Source organism: Myiozetetes cayanensis, unplaced genomic scaffold, assembly GCF_022539395.1.
Source record: "Myiozetetes cayanensis isolate MyiCay16 unplaced genomic scaffold, myiCay2020 scf10, whole genome shotgun sequence".
Taxonomy (NCBI): domain Eukaryota; kingdom Metazoa; phylum Chordata; class Aves; order Passeriformes; family Tyrannidae; genus Myiozetetes; species Myiozetetes cayanensis.
The window spans coordinates 22103292-22121208 of record NW_026086605.1 but is presented as its reverse complement, the minus strand read 5'-3'; the positions used below and the strand labels follow the sequence as shown (position 1 = coordinate 22121208).

General features: G+C 36.8%; 1 protein-coding gene across 8 annotated transcripts in view; it reads right to left on the bottom strand.

The window, feature by feature from the left end:
* KAT6B (lysine acetyltransferase 6B) overlaps nt 1–17917 on the bottom strand; it is a 109867-nt gene that overhangs the window by 9893 nt on the left and 82057 nt on the right. For all 8 annotated transcript variants that reach the window (XM_050337959.1, XM_050337934.1, XM_050337969.1 and 5 more), the window contains exon 13: nt 445–676. In XM_050337959.1, the coding sequence (XP_050193916.1) occupies nt 445–676 (232 nt within the window). The remainder of the gene's footprint in view (nt 1–444; nt 677–17917) is intronic.

Sequence of the window (17917 nt, the reverse complement as noted above, 5' to 3'; positions counted from 1 at the left end):
ATTAAATACAAACTTGCATTTCCAGTACCTCGAGCAGGAGGACTTCATGCAGAGCTGATCTGATCCCATGGTTTACATAATTCAGAAATTACTGAAAACAGGGGTGTGGAAAGAGGCTGCCACTCACTAACCCAAATTTTTCCCTCACTAGTATTCAAAGTAAAATATTTGCAAAGCAAGAGTCAGGAACTGTACTTAGGGAAGATTATACTTCTAATAACCATTAACATGAAAGAGGATCCAAAAAATCATAAGGAAGAAAAACTCCTTATATAAGACCCCATTTAACAAGACCCGTCTGTACTGACTTCTTCAGTAACATGGTTATCACTCATTTTAAAATCAGATTTTTACATGGACATTTTTCACATCAACGGTTTTATAAGTAGAGAATGTTTTGTCTTCGTATTTTTAAATTTTTTTTTCTTCACAAGATTCACTGACCTATCTTCTCTTTTATCTATCATGCTATGTTGCTGCAGGGTTGTGGCGATATCATGTGGACACATTCCAGTAGCTCGGCTCATTCCTTTGATGCTGATTTGTTTTTCATGGTGGCAGTTCAGGTATTCCAATATGACACTTTTCCAGTAAGCCAAGTATGAGAGACGACCCAGATCAGACAATGGTTTTTCAGGGGATCCTGCTTGACCCTCTCTTCTAGAAAGTAAATAGCCTAGAAGAAAAATCAACAGGATACTTTATGGAGATAACAAACGTAAGGAATTTTAACTAGTCCTTAAGAAAGTTGGAATTAATACAAAGATCACCAGCATGACTGACTGAACTACTGGAACTCTTGCAATTAAGGAAATCCCATCCATAAAAGAGATGAGTTTTCATCATTAGTGACATAGGAAAAGATCAAATCCTTGTGAGAGCCAGCTCTCACGTTATAAGAATCAAACAAGAGCCAAACTCCCTCTTCTAATCACACGGCAAGGAGGAAAGAAAAAGCCAACACGTTTCAGAACAGGTCCCATCATTCATATTCTCATTTAGAGCTACAACTGTCTGGCCTTTTGAGAAACTTTTACACCTGAGTTACCTCATTGAAGCCAAGAATTATCAGAAGAATCTCAAGAGGAAGTATCATGGGTAATATCAGTTAAGTCATTTTTCTTCAAGAAGCCCCAAGTGGCATAAGTTTTTGATTAAACAGTTAGTAGTTGTATTTCAGAGGTAACATATAATTCACAAGATGAATTACTTGGAGAATTAGTTAGGAGAAATAATTAAAAAATAATCTCCCTTAATTCACTTTTTAGAACATTCACATAATTCCTGCTTGCAGTCTTCAAGACAGTAACCAATCCACTATTATACAATATACCCCCTTCGTTTTGTATTCTATATATGTTGTAAGTCCTTTTTAACTCTTCCTCTTAAGAGGATTTTACAATTTGAAGTAGAACACACCTTCTTGGAGATAAGAGAAGATGCCATCAGCAAAACTAATTCAGGATAGAGAAAAAAAAATAACACAACTAATAAAATGTATCCTTTCACAGTAATTCATCCCTCCATGATACATATTCTATACTGTGTCTTTATAAACACTACCAAAACACGGGCCTTAAACACCAGACTTACAAAATGCTTACTCTACCGTAAATGTAGACATTTATGGAATTACATTACTCAACATCATTTGGAATCCACCAATATACAGTTCTTGCACCTTCCAGTTAATACTTCTTTTCCCCTCAAGTTTTTCACTCCTTTTATTTTTCAAAGCTTGCTTTAAAATATATCTAGTACAGTGATGTCATATTTGCTAAACAAATCCTCCTAACCTCTTCACAGAGTTTCTTCTAATCAAGTTAGCTATAAATTAAAGGCATATGATTAACATCTGGGTTTAAGGGAAGCAGTGGCTGTTTCCTTATTTTGCTGTATGGTCTACCATATACAAACCCTACACAGACAGAGTTATTTTTCTTAGATAAAAACATGAAACGCACACAAATATATCTCTATGTTTATTCAGCTTGAAACACTGGTCTTCCCTTTCTCAGATGCAATACAAAAGGTCCACAACAGAATTTAAAAGACACATATGCTCAGGTAATCATAGTCTAACCTCCAGTTTGCATAAAAGAATTTTATATGGAAAAGCAGACATCCAACTCCATTTCAAGTGATCGCTAACAACAGATACGATATGAGTAGTGCACCTTTCATATCTATTAGCATGATTGATGATAAATCGCTAGAGTTTCAACAGGAATACCATCCCATATCTGCCTAGTTCTACACAGTCACATAAAGCCTGCCTACATCTGCATGGTATCACTGGAAACTCAACAAGTAAATTATTCTGTTCTACAGAAGAAACACTACCATAAAAATTAAAAAAACAAAGATGTTTTAACATTTGAAGTTGCAGCATAATAAACTATTTTATAACTAGATGATACATCTTTGTACATCCTGGTACTACATGCGACTATTGTTGATGGGAAACGCCAAACTTCACATTCAAAACCACAATGCATCCTGAGTAGTTTGAAGATAAAAAATTGTTGCTTTAATTCCAACTGCACAAAAGCAGACCTATAGCACATAGCATATGAAGCATAATTTTAGACAAAGCTTCGCTTGTATCAAGAAAGAACTCTGCATCAGCTTATTTGTAACATACAAAGACAAGTTTTATACTGAGATGCCACTGCCTATAGAAATACGTGCAAAACTGAGGCAGTAGAAGTAGTGACAGAAGTCTCAACACAGGAAAAGAGAGGGAGAATAACAGTTTTTTAAAAATAAATCCATGAGAACTTAGTTGCTTCAAGTGACTTTACAGTTTACCCTAGCAACTTCACATTCAAGAAGTCTTGGGCACTAACAGAAAGTGTTTGTGGGGTGTTTGCAAGACCTAGATCTCATTTTTGTTTGACAAAAACTCTTCCCTCTTCCTCCACTGTCATTTTCCTCGTAGATAACAGGGCTGTACCTATACTTTCTTGGTGAACATATGAAGCTTAATAAGAAACCACTATCAAGAGTTTGGAATCATTAGTTTGGCAACCACAAGTGGTTTTAGAGTTTTAATAGTATATCCTGGCTCATTGTATCTTTCCTGTGTCTGGGAATTTACAAACTAGTTCTTAGGGGTCATTTGTACTCTACATTAAGGCAGTGAAACTTGACATTCATGGCAGTAACATCTGTCAGTATTCTTCTCCTACCATTATAAAATATAACCTACACTTTTCCAAGATACTCACATTCTAAGGATCAAAAACACAAATCAGAGGTAACAGTTACACGTAGCAAGCACTGAATGGAAAATCTCTTTACAGCTTCTGCAATTTGAATGACACCTACTAAATTAAACTTACCAAGAGACACCAAGTAATTGATCTAAGTTGCAGGTAAACAAAAAACACTGAACTTGGTAGCTCATATAAATATCCTGAAGCATCTGGAATAAGTACAATATGCCCCTGTTAAAGATACGCTCCGTCTCACTATGTCTACCTGAGCCTAATAATGGATAGCCTCAAAGTCGTAACCTGAAAGAACTTTTTAAAACTACAGTCTCTGATATCAGACTATGAACAACAGCAACACTCACAGGACAAAACAGAGCTCCCTACTCACTCCCAAGTGTAAACAAGTCAGACTGCATGCTACACAAAAAAGAAAACCACAACGAAATATAAGACCTAATCTAGAACTAAGAGTTGTCTCTTCTATCTTCTGGGCATATGAATGATAGTATCACAAAATCCAGCAGCTGAAATACCAATAAAGATTTTTATTTCTTGCTTTATCTCCATCCTTCATAATGAAGCAACCCAGCATATGTGATTTACAGCCTTCCATTTTTGTCATGTAAACCTCCCCAGAAATACTAAGGTTTTATCTTCAAGATTAAAAACAATTGGAAGAAATACAAACTGAAAAAGGGAAAAGTTAAAATAACATACATAAATTTTACGCCTTCAACACAAATTCAGGAGATAATTAGGCATTAAAACATACATCTAAAGAAATTGACTTGTAGTTATCTTGTAATTTCACTCTACAGCATTCCTAGTACTCCATTGAAACAGGTTCAGCAGAGTGCACAACACAGTTATGTGAAAACAATAACTTTAATACATTTGAGTCAGTCTCCAGAAACTTCGTTAGTTAACCACTGATTTTGTTATGCTTGGTTCTGTATTTTCAAACAAATTAAACAGCACAAGATCAGAGGTCCAGCTTAATAGTACCCTATTCTGACAGTGGCCAACAGAGAAATCGAAGGGACAGACTAAAACTAGCAACCACCACATGAAACTCACATGCAAACAATTACCCAAACTGTGTATGCATATTGCACAGGATTCAATGAAGACTTCATTTGTGGTTTCCTATTCACCTGAGAAGCTAGGGAACTTAGCTAATATTAAAGTTTGAACAAGTATTTTTGATGCAATTATATTTACTATTTCTATTTTAAAACAGCTTTATACCCTATAACAGTCCTAGAAATGCTGTATTTTATATTAAATACAGAGATTACTTTGTTTAGCTTCAGAGTAAGCAAGTCAGTCAGTTAGTATCCACACTTTGGAAAACAAATAATTGTAGCTGAGTATGTTGTAAGAAGGTGAAATGGAGAGCTATATTTGGCTTATAACTAAGTGTATCACTCCTCTTTTTATGAAAGGATGACAACATTTCTAGCCTTCTCCAATGGGCAATACAATTGTACATTTTACTGAAAATTCCCTACAGCCATCCAGAGCATCCTGAGGCAGCTTCAACATAATCTTCTCCAGAAGATGCCATCAGATGCAACTCTAGTATAATTTCCTGTGTTCTATTATCCATGTGCTCCCTTAAGGGAATACCTGACATAGCAACCTCACCACAAACAATAGTGGCACAGGCAATGGACACTGATCTAACAAAATTTCTCCTCTCCTTGAACTTCACTGCCTACAGACAGGCAGGTTCTTTAAGAACACTGTCAAAAAGAGAGGCACTTCACTCTTTTGAGAACATCATGTATGATGTTCAACTGTTATTTTAAAACCTCAGTGCATTACACTGCAATGCATTGCATTGTCTTCAGCAAAAAGGATCAGCAAAAACACACCTGAAGGGAAAATAATATTGAATCTCACTGTAACTGGACAAGTACTTAGAAATTGCAGTTCCTTTCTCCTATGCTACTAGCAACAAATCCACGTATTTGTCTCCCACTTATGGAAGCTAAAAACTAAAACAAACAGTCTTCAAAGTGGACCCTGAGGGTAGGGATTAACGAGTCCTACTTTTCAGCTAGGACAGATTTTTCTGTCTGCTACAAAAATCTGGAAATAATAGTTAACACTGAAAATTTGAAAAGAAATTAATCTGAGAGTCTGTGATCAAGGAAACAGTTTTATGTATCTTATGTATCAATCACATAATACACTGGAGACAAACACAGTTTTGATTTTATTTAATAAGTCATGTTCCAATATCACTTTCTCGTAAATCAGTAACATTAATCTCTCTGAATAAGAAAGTTAAAATAGTAGTAAAGAAAGTTTGTTATATTAAATTAATCAAGACAGAACTTACTTTACAGGAAAAAAAAAATGAAAAAACAAACAAATAAAAACATCTTTAAACTATGATGTGCCCTACCAGAGTATTCTGAGTCCTTACTTTGGATTATCCTACCTGTTCTAGAGAACACAACTTTCCACTCAAATTTTTTTAATTCAAACTTGTATCTTCAGTTTTCTTAAAATCATCTACAGATTAGATGAGCTTTTACTTTAAAAAAAATTGTGACCAAATGCAGTCTGTCTTTCAAAAACAGAATCACATTGATGGTAGTTTAATGCAAGAAAAGGAGATATTTGTTTCACTGCAAATACTCATTCCTGAGAAATGCTTACATCCTGTTTCATAGTTCCACATTCACAGAATTATTGGTAAACATAACACACATAGCTCTTTAATAGGAGAAACTCTTACAGAAACAAGAACACGAAAAGTGCAACATAGCATGGGTCCCCAGGTGAGAATAACTCCTGAGTCTTTCAGAAGTAACCCTGTCACTGGCTAGTAACCTACTAATGGTCTTCGAACGAGAGAGGACTTAGTCTAAAAAGCACAAGAAGAAGTTGTCTTGGTAAAACCCTCCTGAGCAGAATAAATATTTCCTATTTGGTATCATCTTAAATGTGGTCTAGTAAAATTGCTTGATCATCATCATGGTACCTTGCTTCAAAGAGAAAAATTTTATTTTTCTGTATTGGGAATCTTTATTTAATTTACATGGAAGAAAACGACTCTTCACTTCTTAAAGTACAAAGGATTAAAATTTAAGAGAAATATAATTGTAAAATCATTATTTTATTTCTTATGTATTAAAATACTAAACAAACACTTTATTATCACATTTGAATAATTTTCCAACCGTATTTAAACACAAAAAGTCAGGCAATATGCTTGTAATAGGTAATGATTGAGAATCAGGGTGGGGAATAAACCATATGATGAAGCAAATTCAAGTCTATTAACATTGCCTTCCAACATGAAGTGTCTTTTACCACTGTAATTTGCCTCATAGTAAAACACAAAAGCAAACTTAAATGGTTCCAAACTTGCTCAAGTTTTGCCTGCATAGAAAAGGCTATTTTAAAATCATGTTTCAAATCACAAACAGGAATGATGTGGCTTAGAAAAAGCGTCAGGTTGTCAGTTCTCACAGTCATGAAACAGCTACTGAGCTGCTACAATATACAGCAAGTCATAATAAAATGAACTGTCACCAGCTTCCCTTTGCCTATGAGACGTGTCAACTGTATGTGCTGGTATTAAGCAGCCGAGCTGTAAACAGCTTAACTGCCTGAGAATCAAGGACAATACAGACAACAAAGACAGAATGTACCATTCTAAGGGACATGCCTCCTCTCCAGACATGCACTAAGGCCACAGCAATCAGATTGATTTGAACAGCTACACAGTATTGGGGTCAATGCACAACTAAACTCCATTTTATCTTTCTGGACATGTTCGGCTATACTAGCAACAGTAATACATCACTGATCCTATAAATAGGCTTGAAGAAAGCTGCCTGTGTTAAGTACCACATTATCAAGTCCAGTTCAAAATGTACCTATGCAAGGCAGCACTTAAACAACAGCCTACTGACAGCACTTTACTTCCAAACTTCCCTATGTTTACTTTCAAAATAAGTTCTCCTATTATGAACTAATCTAATGCTAATGACAGAATTTTCAGAAGACAGCATTTATGGAAATAGCTGTAGACAGAATTTATAGACCCAGATGCACTTTACCATGTTATATGATACTAAGTCATATACTCTGTAATCTTTGTAATATCATGATGATACAAATCCATTTATTTCATTGATGTAGTTGTCCACTCTTCCTTGACTTTCTTGAAGATGTTTGTAACATTTACCATCCTTCAGTTACTGAGGATGTTTCTCAATTGCACTCAGTTCTTAAAGATTATAGGGAGAGGTCTTGCAGTCATGTCAGTCAGTTCTCTTGGGTGAATCTCACCATTTCCCCTAAGTACTCTATAACTTGATCTTCCTCTAGCAAAGATGGCATCTCACTCTGCTCCTTAAATTCTGTCACACCTGAGAACAGGCCCTGGTCAGTAAAAGTCAAGGCAAAGAAAGTACAGAGCATCTCAGATCACTTCTGAGATCACACCCCCATGTTGTCATGTGCTTATTCCATTCATCAGCAGGGCCGTGTTCTGCTTACTCTTCCTTTGGCTGTCCACATACTTCTAAAAGTTCTTCTGTTGCTCTACACATCCCTCAGTTTCAAATCCAACCAAGCTTTGGTTTAATACTGCTGCACATGTAAGCAATACCGGTGCCTTTTGCAGACTCCTTCTGCTCAACTCAGAAACTCTCCCTGCAGCCTAGCAGGCTTACTGTGATGCCTGCTATTTCCATGAAGATTAGAATGAGTCATTTTTGCAGTCTGAGATCAATGTGTCCTGTGCTCCTTTGCTCTTCACAGCAAACCTCCGGGAGGACACCACTTAGCAGTTCTCTAAATCAAGTAAAATTCTGGGCCTCAGTCAGCCAGTTGCCCTCCTCATTTCTCTCAAGATCTGAAACCCTACTGTCTCCCAGCCACTACAGCCTGGGCTGCCAAATGCAAAGTACCTGCCCTAGCTGATACTTCCAAAAATCTGTGTTTAAAAACTGTCCCAATATCCTGCTGTGCTGCCCTTGCAGAACTGTTTCAAGTAGTCCTGGGGAACAAAGGCCTTCCACTAGCAGATGTCACCCAGCTGCTTGGAAGGTTCAACCTCTTCCCTTTTTTGATCAGGCTATCTGTAACAAATGCCAACTACAGTATTAATGGTTGCTGCCCTAACCTCTGATTCTGAGCCACACAGACTTGACAGGCCCATGACCCATTCCATAGCAGAGAACCCTGCTTCCAAGTCATTCCTTTGTGTAGAGCACAAACGCCTCTCCTTCGCTTCCCTGCCTGTTCCTGAAGAGACTATTATCCATCTATTGCAGCAGTCACTCTTCTGAGCTACCCACTGGATCTCTCTAACCCCAATGAGGTTATAAGCTTGATGACAAAGTACAGTCTTCCAATTCCTCCTTTCTGTCTACAGGATGTGAGAAATTGGAACAATGGTATCTCAAATGCAATGCCAGAGGGTCCCCTTACCCTGCTCACTCCAATCACATTGTCTCCTACAAACCCCACTCTTCAAGAAGTCCAAGACCTGGATGGCTACTTGTTTCCCTAGAATATCTGTGCAAATTAGTTTCTGATGTGCCAGTATGGTCACTCCAACTAATGCCTGTGAAACATAACCCTCATGGTTGTGTTAACTCCAAGCAGTGCTCTGGACCCTCAGGGCAGCCAATTCTGGGCCAACTGTTCCATTAAACTGCAAGGTTTGCATGTCTTCGTCATTAATGTTATTCATATGTTTGTTACATAGTTCAATCACCTTCTGAACTCAGGATCCATACCCATGCTTCATCCTCCTATGTTGTGCTCCAAAATGCACAAAATGAATTAGTTGTATTTTCTCCTTAACCATTACTATACAGCTCTAAAATGCAGCATCTTGTTCCATGTCCAGCTATTTAGTCTAAATATTGCTCAGTACATGAAACTATTACAATTATTCTATCATATTTTACAGTGTACTGAGTTTACAGCAAAGGTCACTGCATTTGTATGTTTTTCTGTTGTTACAAAGAAGTAAAAAAACCCACAAAGTACAAGTCTCTCCATAAAGTGTTAAGATAGACACTTACAAGAAACTTCACCAAGAGGCAAATATGTACTCCTATTATTTAGGATTCATCTTGAAGAGCACTTCTATGAACTTGTATCCAGACAAAGGCTGGGGAAGGTTCAACACATCTGTGCTTTTACATTAGTATTCTAGAAGCATTTCTGCCCATTTTAACCAGTATTTTTCTGTCAGAAAGTATTATATCTAGCATGAATATACCCTCTAAACTATATCTACTCACAGCTCTTTAAATACCAAATGAATCTCAGGTATTTCAAGTAATCACTGGGTCTAGAGCAATTACACAATAAACAGGAACATTTGGACTTCAAGAGCATGATGTACCTCTGCATCAGCTATGTGGATTAACTGCATTACAAATTACAGGAACAATATCTGTAGTTAAGCATTTGGGTCATATTGGTTATTAACATCATTATGTTACGGACTTAAGCAGTCAGCAATCAAGTCCACTGATCTAGTCTATCTGCCAGTGAAGTCAGATCAAAAACATCATTACTGATAAGAGCTGCTGGAGAGTAACAAAGGGGTAGGAACAGTGTACTGAAGTAATGAAAATGGGAGTCAAAAAGGAGCAGGTTCGTTTGGATTGTAAAAACAGATTTTAGTCTACTGATCATTCCACAATTTTTGGACTGAATGTAGCCTTCATAGCAGAAGTCCATTTGGAACTATACTACACTACATCACTAAAATGAGAAAGTATAACTACATTAGTGTTCTGGACTTCAGTCTGATTTATAAGGGTAATAGCTTTTTGCCATGCACTGTGTAACTTAAACCTATCAATCTCAGGTTCACATTTATGCATGCACATCACAATCACACATATCAACATTTACATACACTTCCACACATAGCAAAGGTATCTCAACACTACCAAAGTAACTTATACAGAAAACAGAATTTTATAAGCTACTTATGAATGCTTTCCAGATATACACTTTAAGGATGCCAATACACGCAATGAGAGTAACAGCAAAATACAAATACTTCTGGAAGTTGGAAACAACTTAAAATCTACTTCTCAGAGACCCCTAGTCCCGAAGTGGAGCCTAAGTTTTTGCTCAAAATATAGCCCTTATATAATTAGCACTGTTCAGTTCCTATATATATTTTATTAATATTTGTGTCAGAAGAAAAATATTCATGAGAATCTGTCCAGCACAAAAGAAGCATCCAGTGAACTATCACACTTGATATGTCTGAGTTCTTCTCCATCTCTTTAAAGGCCATCCTCCACAAATTAAATACCAAACTCAGACAGATGGAATCAAGCATTTTTCCACCTAACTTTGTTTTGTTTGAAACAAAATCAAGTAAAATAAGTCCTTTAATTTGGAAAGGAAGAACTTTTAAGTTTTCATGCAACATTCTGTATCAACCCAAATATCTGAAAGAACAGGAAGTACTAGTAATTGTTTTAATAATACACCAATATCCCAAAGATTTACCTCAAAGCAGCATTTCAAGTTATTCTAAGAGATGTTTTTTTGCCTTACAAAACATCACATCCTTTGTTTTGATATTATATGAATAAGCTGTGAAGACACAGGTTCAAAAGGGTGGTCAGAAATATCAAAACAGCTGAGTATTCAGACAGGACAGCTCAATACAGTCAGATGAGCTCAACACTGCAAGTTCAGAGGTATGACCAGGAGTGGAAGGCAGAAATAGATAAGGTGAAAGTGTGCACTTATTAAGACTTACAATTCCTAAAACTGTAATTCATGTTACCATTTTTTTCCATAGCTATGCTGTGTGCCTCTGAACTGTTACTATCTATGTCAATGGGAGGAAGGTCAAAGATAGAGGATCTTAAATAGGTGCTAGTACCCTCTGAAAGCCTTTTTGAGACAGCTTCAAAGGACCCCAATCCCAAGATCTACACAAACACTATAAAAAAAAAAAAGACTAGCTGTAACTTGAGATGCTCAGATCAGTGAACAACCTGCTACATTCTCTTTTCTTTGTTTGAGTAAAGAAAAGCTTTCTTCACTATGAACAGAGTAAGCCAAAGATTCTCTCATTATTGTTACAAGAAATAATGTAAGCTCTCATTCCACTCCACATCCTCAAGTAAACCCAACACAGGAGGCCCAAAACCTTTAGCTTCTTTACAGAAAGCTCCACAAAAGAGGTTAGAGCTAAACAAATCCCCTTCACGAAGGGAAGGAAAGGTAAAGATGACTGCATTACAGTCCAACCTACAAAAGGCACCCTTTGAGTGAATTAATTGGCTAACACTTATTTTACCTGTGCCAGTTGCCAGTAAACCCCTTGAGTGGAGGTTCTGTGTATGAAGTGGACTACTTATAAGCAGAATGAAAGCATAAGCAAGAGAAAAGGAACTGAAGTACCCTTAAAAGCAAGACTTATTGCAGAGGGCATCAGTCTTGAATACCAGTTGGATGAATCAATTTGTTGATAGGTTAAGTAGTTTAGAAGATGATTTAAAAGGTTGGATTGTTCTTGATTTTATAAGCCATGTTTTAAGTTATTATTTAAATTTACATTTTTAAAATTATTCAATACATGACACTGAGCAGTAAATTGTTTATACAATCGTAATTTTTGAATGAATTTCCTTCAAGAACTGCCATTACCCTCTGGTGTTACATGGTGACAGCACATGCACGCTGTGTTAAAAATATATCTATTGTGCTCATTAGACAATACTATCTGCTTGCCTTCTTATAGGCTCTATGTACCTCTACAACACTCAACTGACAACACAGGAATATGGACCTAGGAGGTTGTGCCTAATATAACTGAATGTGCCCAGAATCTTTACATGGCACTAAGGCCAACCAGCACAGACAGATGGCATCCATACCACTAAGCTCTGACTCTCAGCTGGAGTGTTAACCTGGTTGTTAACATAATTCTCCCAGATTCATGGCTCAGGAAAACTGTTATCACATTCGGAAAGTGACAGATGCCCTGGACCAAAACTGTATCAGGGATAGGTTTAACAGTTTTAGAGCAGATAATGAAGTTCCAGAGCCCAAGAGCTTTTTCTATCATTATTTTATTCCTACCTACAATGAATAGCCTAGTAGTATTAAAAACGTGAACAAAAGAGAAATGGGGATTTGAGTGCTGAGAAGCCAAAAGGCACATTTAGGCAATCACAGCAAGTACTGTGTTTGCTCAGGGCAGTGGCCATGACACATATACTCCTGAAGACACAACAGAAGATACAAGCTGTGTTTGTCTTATATGAGCAGCAAACTGTCATTGCTGTTCATTTGCTCTACCTAAAGCACGCTGTATAACAAGAAATTACCATGTAAGATTCAGAAAAAAAGTCACAACAGCTGAAGGAGGTTATTAGGGAATTTGATGGCAGTATCAGTTAGTTAGCAGATATAGAAACTGCATGATAAGAAAGTGCACATTACCTACTAACCACATATTAACCTATTATAGCACACTTCAAAAAGCTAAGTCTAAAACACAGTAATCTGCTAAATATCTACTGGTACTCATAATAGCAGTAAACAAGGAAAAAATACAATTTCTTTAAAAGAAGGTAAACTGACTGATAAAAATGTTGGTACTGAAAACAAGACATGCCTTAAGAAGGCCACAAGGTGTCCCACTGTGCCTCAGCAACTGGGTGACAGGGACTGCCTTCTGCAACTTGGGTAGTGTGGTTGGAGCACTTGTTGGTGAAGAGGTTGAAGCAAGAAAGTCTTGAGTACCTCAGCCTTTTCCATATCTTGGGTAATCAGGTCTCACATAACGTTCCAGACAGGGCTCACATCTTCCCTATTCTTCCTCTTATCACCAATGTATCTACAGAAGATTTTGTTACCCTTGATGTCCCCAGCCAGATTTAACCCTATCAGGGCTTTAGCTTTCCTAACCTGACCCCTGCCAACTCAGACAATTTCTGTTTTCCTCCCAGGCTACCTTACCCTCTGTAAAAATTTTAATGAATAAAGTTACACTACTTAATTAAAACCTGTTTTCAACCACCAGTCTTCAGCCGATGGCTTTCCATGTTCACTAATGCCCTATGATGACAGCTTCACCCAAAAAATTCTTGTTACCATGTTTAGCCTTGTCTTTTTGCTGTTTTCAATGCTATCTGGAATAAAGATGTTCTTCAGTTAAAACAGTGTTAACTTCTGTACCTTAAGTGACATCTGTTTTCTTTTGCAATTCTGATAAATGTACAGTGTCTTGAAGCTATATAAAAGTGATGCCAAGAAATCCCAAGAGGTTGATTTTCTTGGAATAATCTTAAGTCAACTAAGCTTGATCCAAAATCCATCTTCATTACGCCCTCATCTAAATCTCAGCTTGACAGAATGCTCCTTATTAGTTATTTAGGAGAGGTCAAACTCAAGCCTTGAGGTCAGCAACACAATCAATCATCAAGAAAAGAACAGAAAATAAGCACAGCAGTCAGGCTCACTCAAATTCACAGCTCCCAGAGACACTTTAAATTCCCTCCTAGAGGGTAGGAAAAAAAAAAAGGCAGGTAATTCAACCTTTCCTTTGAACACAATGCACTTGTAAACACACCAAAAGAAAATGATGAGGAGATTGACACAGTATTCTGTACAGGGGTACACAAGTCAGTCAGTTGTAAAATACCCCATAACAGAGAATGATTCAATACAGGCCACCACAGTTAATGACAGGCCTGTTTTACACAGATCCTTAATTCTTCATAAGTGTAGTTTGAGAACATACCTCTTCAATAAAGCCTATTAAAAAAAAAAAAAAAATCCTGCTCCTCTCCACCCCTAGTCTCACATTCTCACCTTCAGTTGTTTGCCACTCCCTCAGCAGTACCAAAACAGTCCTGGTAACGTGAGAAATTGTAATGTGAGAAAGGGAATGCTGAAATGCTCTCAGTTAGAATAAATTTTATCTTAACCCCCTCCCCCATCTCAATTCTGTTTAAAGGCAACAGCAAAGCATGACTGTAAACAACTGTTTTAAAAAGTGTATTTATTCCTAGATGGTATTTCTGTTATATTTCAATATTTGTTAGAGCAAACCGTAAAACATCTCAACACCAGATTTTGGAAAAGAACAGTGTAAGAGGTGTTTACAGAAGGAGTTCATCACTCCACAGATGTCCTAATTTTTTTAATGTTATATATACTTCATATCCGTATTTGATTAAAATAATGAGATACCTAAAAAATTCCTATGATTCTCTTATAATAGGTTTTCAAAAATATTACTTTCTGGTTAACACATTACTTCCCATTTCCCATAAGAAAATTTAGACTATCAGTGCTATTTAAACACATACCAAACAAGTAAGTCCAACTGCTTACAGCCCACTGAAGCTTAGGCTGGCTCTACACTGCAAGCAGGTATCAGACAGTCGTTCTCAGCAGTTGCATAAGAGCACCAGAATCTACATGCCATATATGTGAACACACATCCATCTAATGCATTTACTTCATTACAGCATCCACCTTTACATTTTTTCTGGTGTTTTTTTGTTTTCCAGAGGTTAATTTTTTAACTATTATAAAGAACTCAACTTTTCTTAGTTCAAGGTCTATGTCTTGTTTCCATCTGAATATAGTTTTAAATCAGTTACCCACCCTTGACCTGTTACTGTAAGAGAAGTCTACACAACTACTTAACACAAAGTAAGGCTTCACAGCAAAAAAACTGTGAAAGTTCATCATAATGAAGAATATATATTTTCACTACTTCTGCTCTTCCTTGCCCTCATGGTGCTTCTGTTAATAGTTTGTCATTGTTTCCATTTCCAAGTATTCTTTAAAGAAGAAACAATACCATTTCTTTACTGTAATGGTTTTGCTCATTTTCCTCATTCCAGCTTCCTATTAAAAAATTAGAGCCCTCAGAAAGCCCGTCAAGAAAGTCTGTTACCTTTTCCAAGGTTCTTCCTTTGCTGATACACTACTTTCTCAGAGGCACTGTAAAAACCTCAGGTAGCATTTTTACTCTTATTGCACCAGTTATTTCCAACACATTTTTTGCATTTTTTTAAAAGTTACTCATCTTCCAAACAGTCATGACATTTTTGCTAATGCTAGTATCTTATCAGCAATATGGTGCCCTAAATGAGAGGCCACATGTTAGTCCAGTACTAGTTTCAAGTTTTACTCAATTAGATTTTTTTGGATGACTGCACAAACATATTACTTCACAAAAAATCATTGCTTTTCAGGTTTCCACAAAGGAATAATCTAATTTGCTGTTAAAGCAGAAAACCTAGACACACTATAGCAAGAACCACAGATAAGCAAATTATAAAATTGATCTTTTAGCACAGTAATATTTTCAAACCTTCTTGATACACTAAAGTACCACAAAGCCAGTTTGGAAGATGAAACTAGATAAGATGACTGTCCAAACTGCAACCAGCCATGGAAAGCTCAACCCTCACTCCTGCTGAAGACACTGCAAAAACCCATGACATAGTAATGCACACTAGTGAGAAAACAAGGCCCAATATTGTCTAAAAGGAATTCTTATTTTCCATAAAAATAACCATTTGTTGATATCAGAAGACAGAGCTTCTCAAGTACTGGAGCCACAGAAGCTGCAAACAACTAGCCGAACCTAGAAGAGCAAATGCTGTTTGAATTCAGCATATTCAAAAATAAGCAGTTTTCTTTTTGAACTATATTATTTTCTTCAAGCTTAACAGAAACCAAACATCTTTCCTTTCACAGAAATACTTATTTTACAGGCTAGACAAGCTCTTTAACAAACTTGTTGGAGAAACAAAATTGCATTAAACACCAAAAGAAAATGTCATACTTTCAGTCTCCTTAAACTGTGTCTGAAGACTATCCCAGGTTTCACATAATGCAGTTTTTTCAGCTTGTTTCAAAAGTATCTCAAACTGCTGGTAGTAAGAAGTAAACACACTGACCCCATTCTCATCAATACAGATGCTTGTGGGATAGACAACTTCTCTGCCTAAAGCAGTCAATACACAATGCTTACCACTTCTGTATTACTGAGCACTAAGCAACGAACATCTTCCACGTTTCCACAGAGGGATGCAGATGTTCAGAAACAAGTGCAAACTGGAAGCAAATCAAGAATGCACTTTACAAAGCCAAGCATCCTTTTTTTGTCTATTCACTGCCCCATTACCATCCCTTACTTCTCAAGCAAAGTCCATACAGGATCATGGGTATAACAAACACCTTTGAGGACATCTGTACTTACTCCCCACCCACTTTTAGCACGGAATATTTCACTGATTCAGCTTTTGTGCACAAGAGCCCATAAATGGTTATATGTGGACAAGGGATGGTATGAATTTGCAGTCAAGAAGACAGGATTAAAACTCAGAGCAAAGAAACAACTTGTAGTTCCAGATCTTCAATCAATTTCCTCAAAGCTGTACACAGTAAATGAACACTACACTGATCTTGCTCACAGGCCTTTGCTGAGTCATTTCCTATTGAGAAGCAACGTAGGCTAATGAATTTTGCCATTAACTGAGCAAGAGAGGGGATCTCTCTCTCTCTCTCAGATACCATTTTAAAAAGATCAGTAATAGTACTGACATCCTTTCATCAATGGCTCTGATGCTCACTCATGAAAAGCATTTAGAAGGAAAGAAATTACTTTTCATCAACAGTTTTCCCCTTACTTATACAGTCAAATTTTTCTTCTTCTCATCCCTTGGGAACTTGCCTTCCCTGGTGCTGTACATGAGCTGAAGTACAACTGCTGATACTGCTCATACCCTGCTGCTTTTGAAAATCATGACTTGAAGATTTACTCATCTGCTTGACCTGAACAAGAAAAAAACAAACAAGTGGCCAAGAAACAAGATACCAGATTTGGGGAAATAAGCAAATAAGAACATTTAACAGAGCCACTTGTCCTACACCAGAATAAAATTCCTCAGGTAACATAAATTCAGTTTGTTTCTTCCACTGCCAGACTTAACTGCCCTTCCCTATCAAGGTTTCCTCACAAAAAAATCTGAGCTACACATCCCAGAAGGGAATCAAGGGTTAATTCAAGCTAATGGAAAAAAATTCAGCCATTAAAAGTTGCATGCAATAAATGATAAAGAAGTTCAAAAAGTCAGCACCAACTTTTTGCCAACATTCAGACAAGTGAACCAAAAATATCCCTACACACAAAACTAAGAATGTATGTATCCCAAATAGAATCCCAGCATCCTTAAAACATGTTTCATCTCCCGAACAAGAATAATAATTTCACAATGAACAGACAATCCAAATGAAAAGAAGGAATTCTGAAGGGGAATAAGAAACTGCTACAATCAGTTGGACCAGAAATGCCCTGAAAATAAATAACTATCAAGGACTTGCTCCTCAGCATTAAAAGCCCAGTTATAACTGTAATGCAAATGAAGCATCAACATACTAGCCAGCACAGTTGGAAAGGTTTATCCTAATAGTCACACACATTTCTTTTCCTCCAAGTGCTGGCTAGGCCTCCAGCATGGAATTTGCAATCCAGTAAGCAGAAATATAGGACTGTGACAAGACGAGTTTTGTGAAGAAATGTGAATCAAAAGATGACTTTAAACTTACAGAAAACAAATATGAAATACTGCCGTATTCCATTCTAGTAATATTGAACTCCATGTTAGATATGCCAAATAAAGAAATACTAGTATGTCCTAGCACTGCAG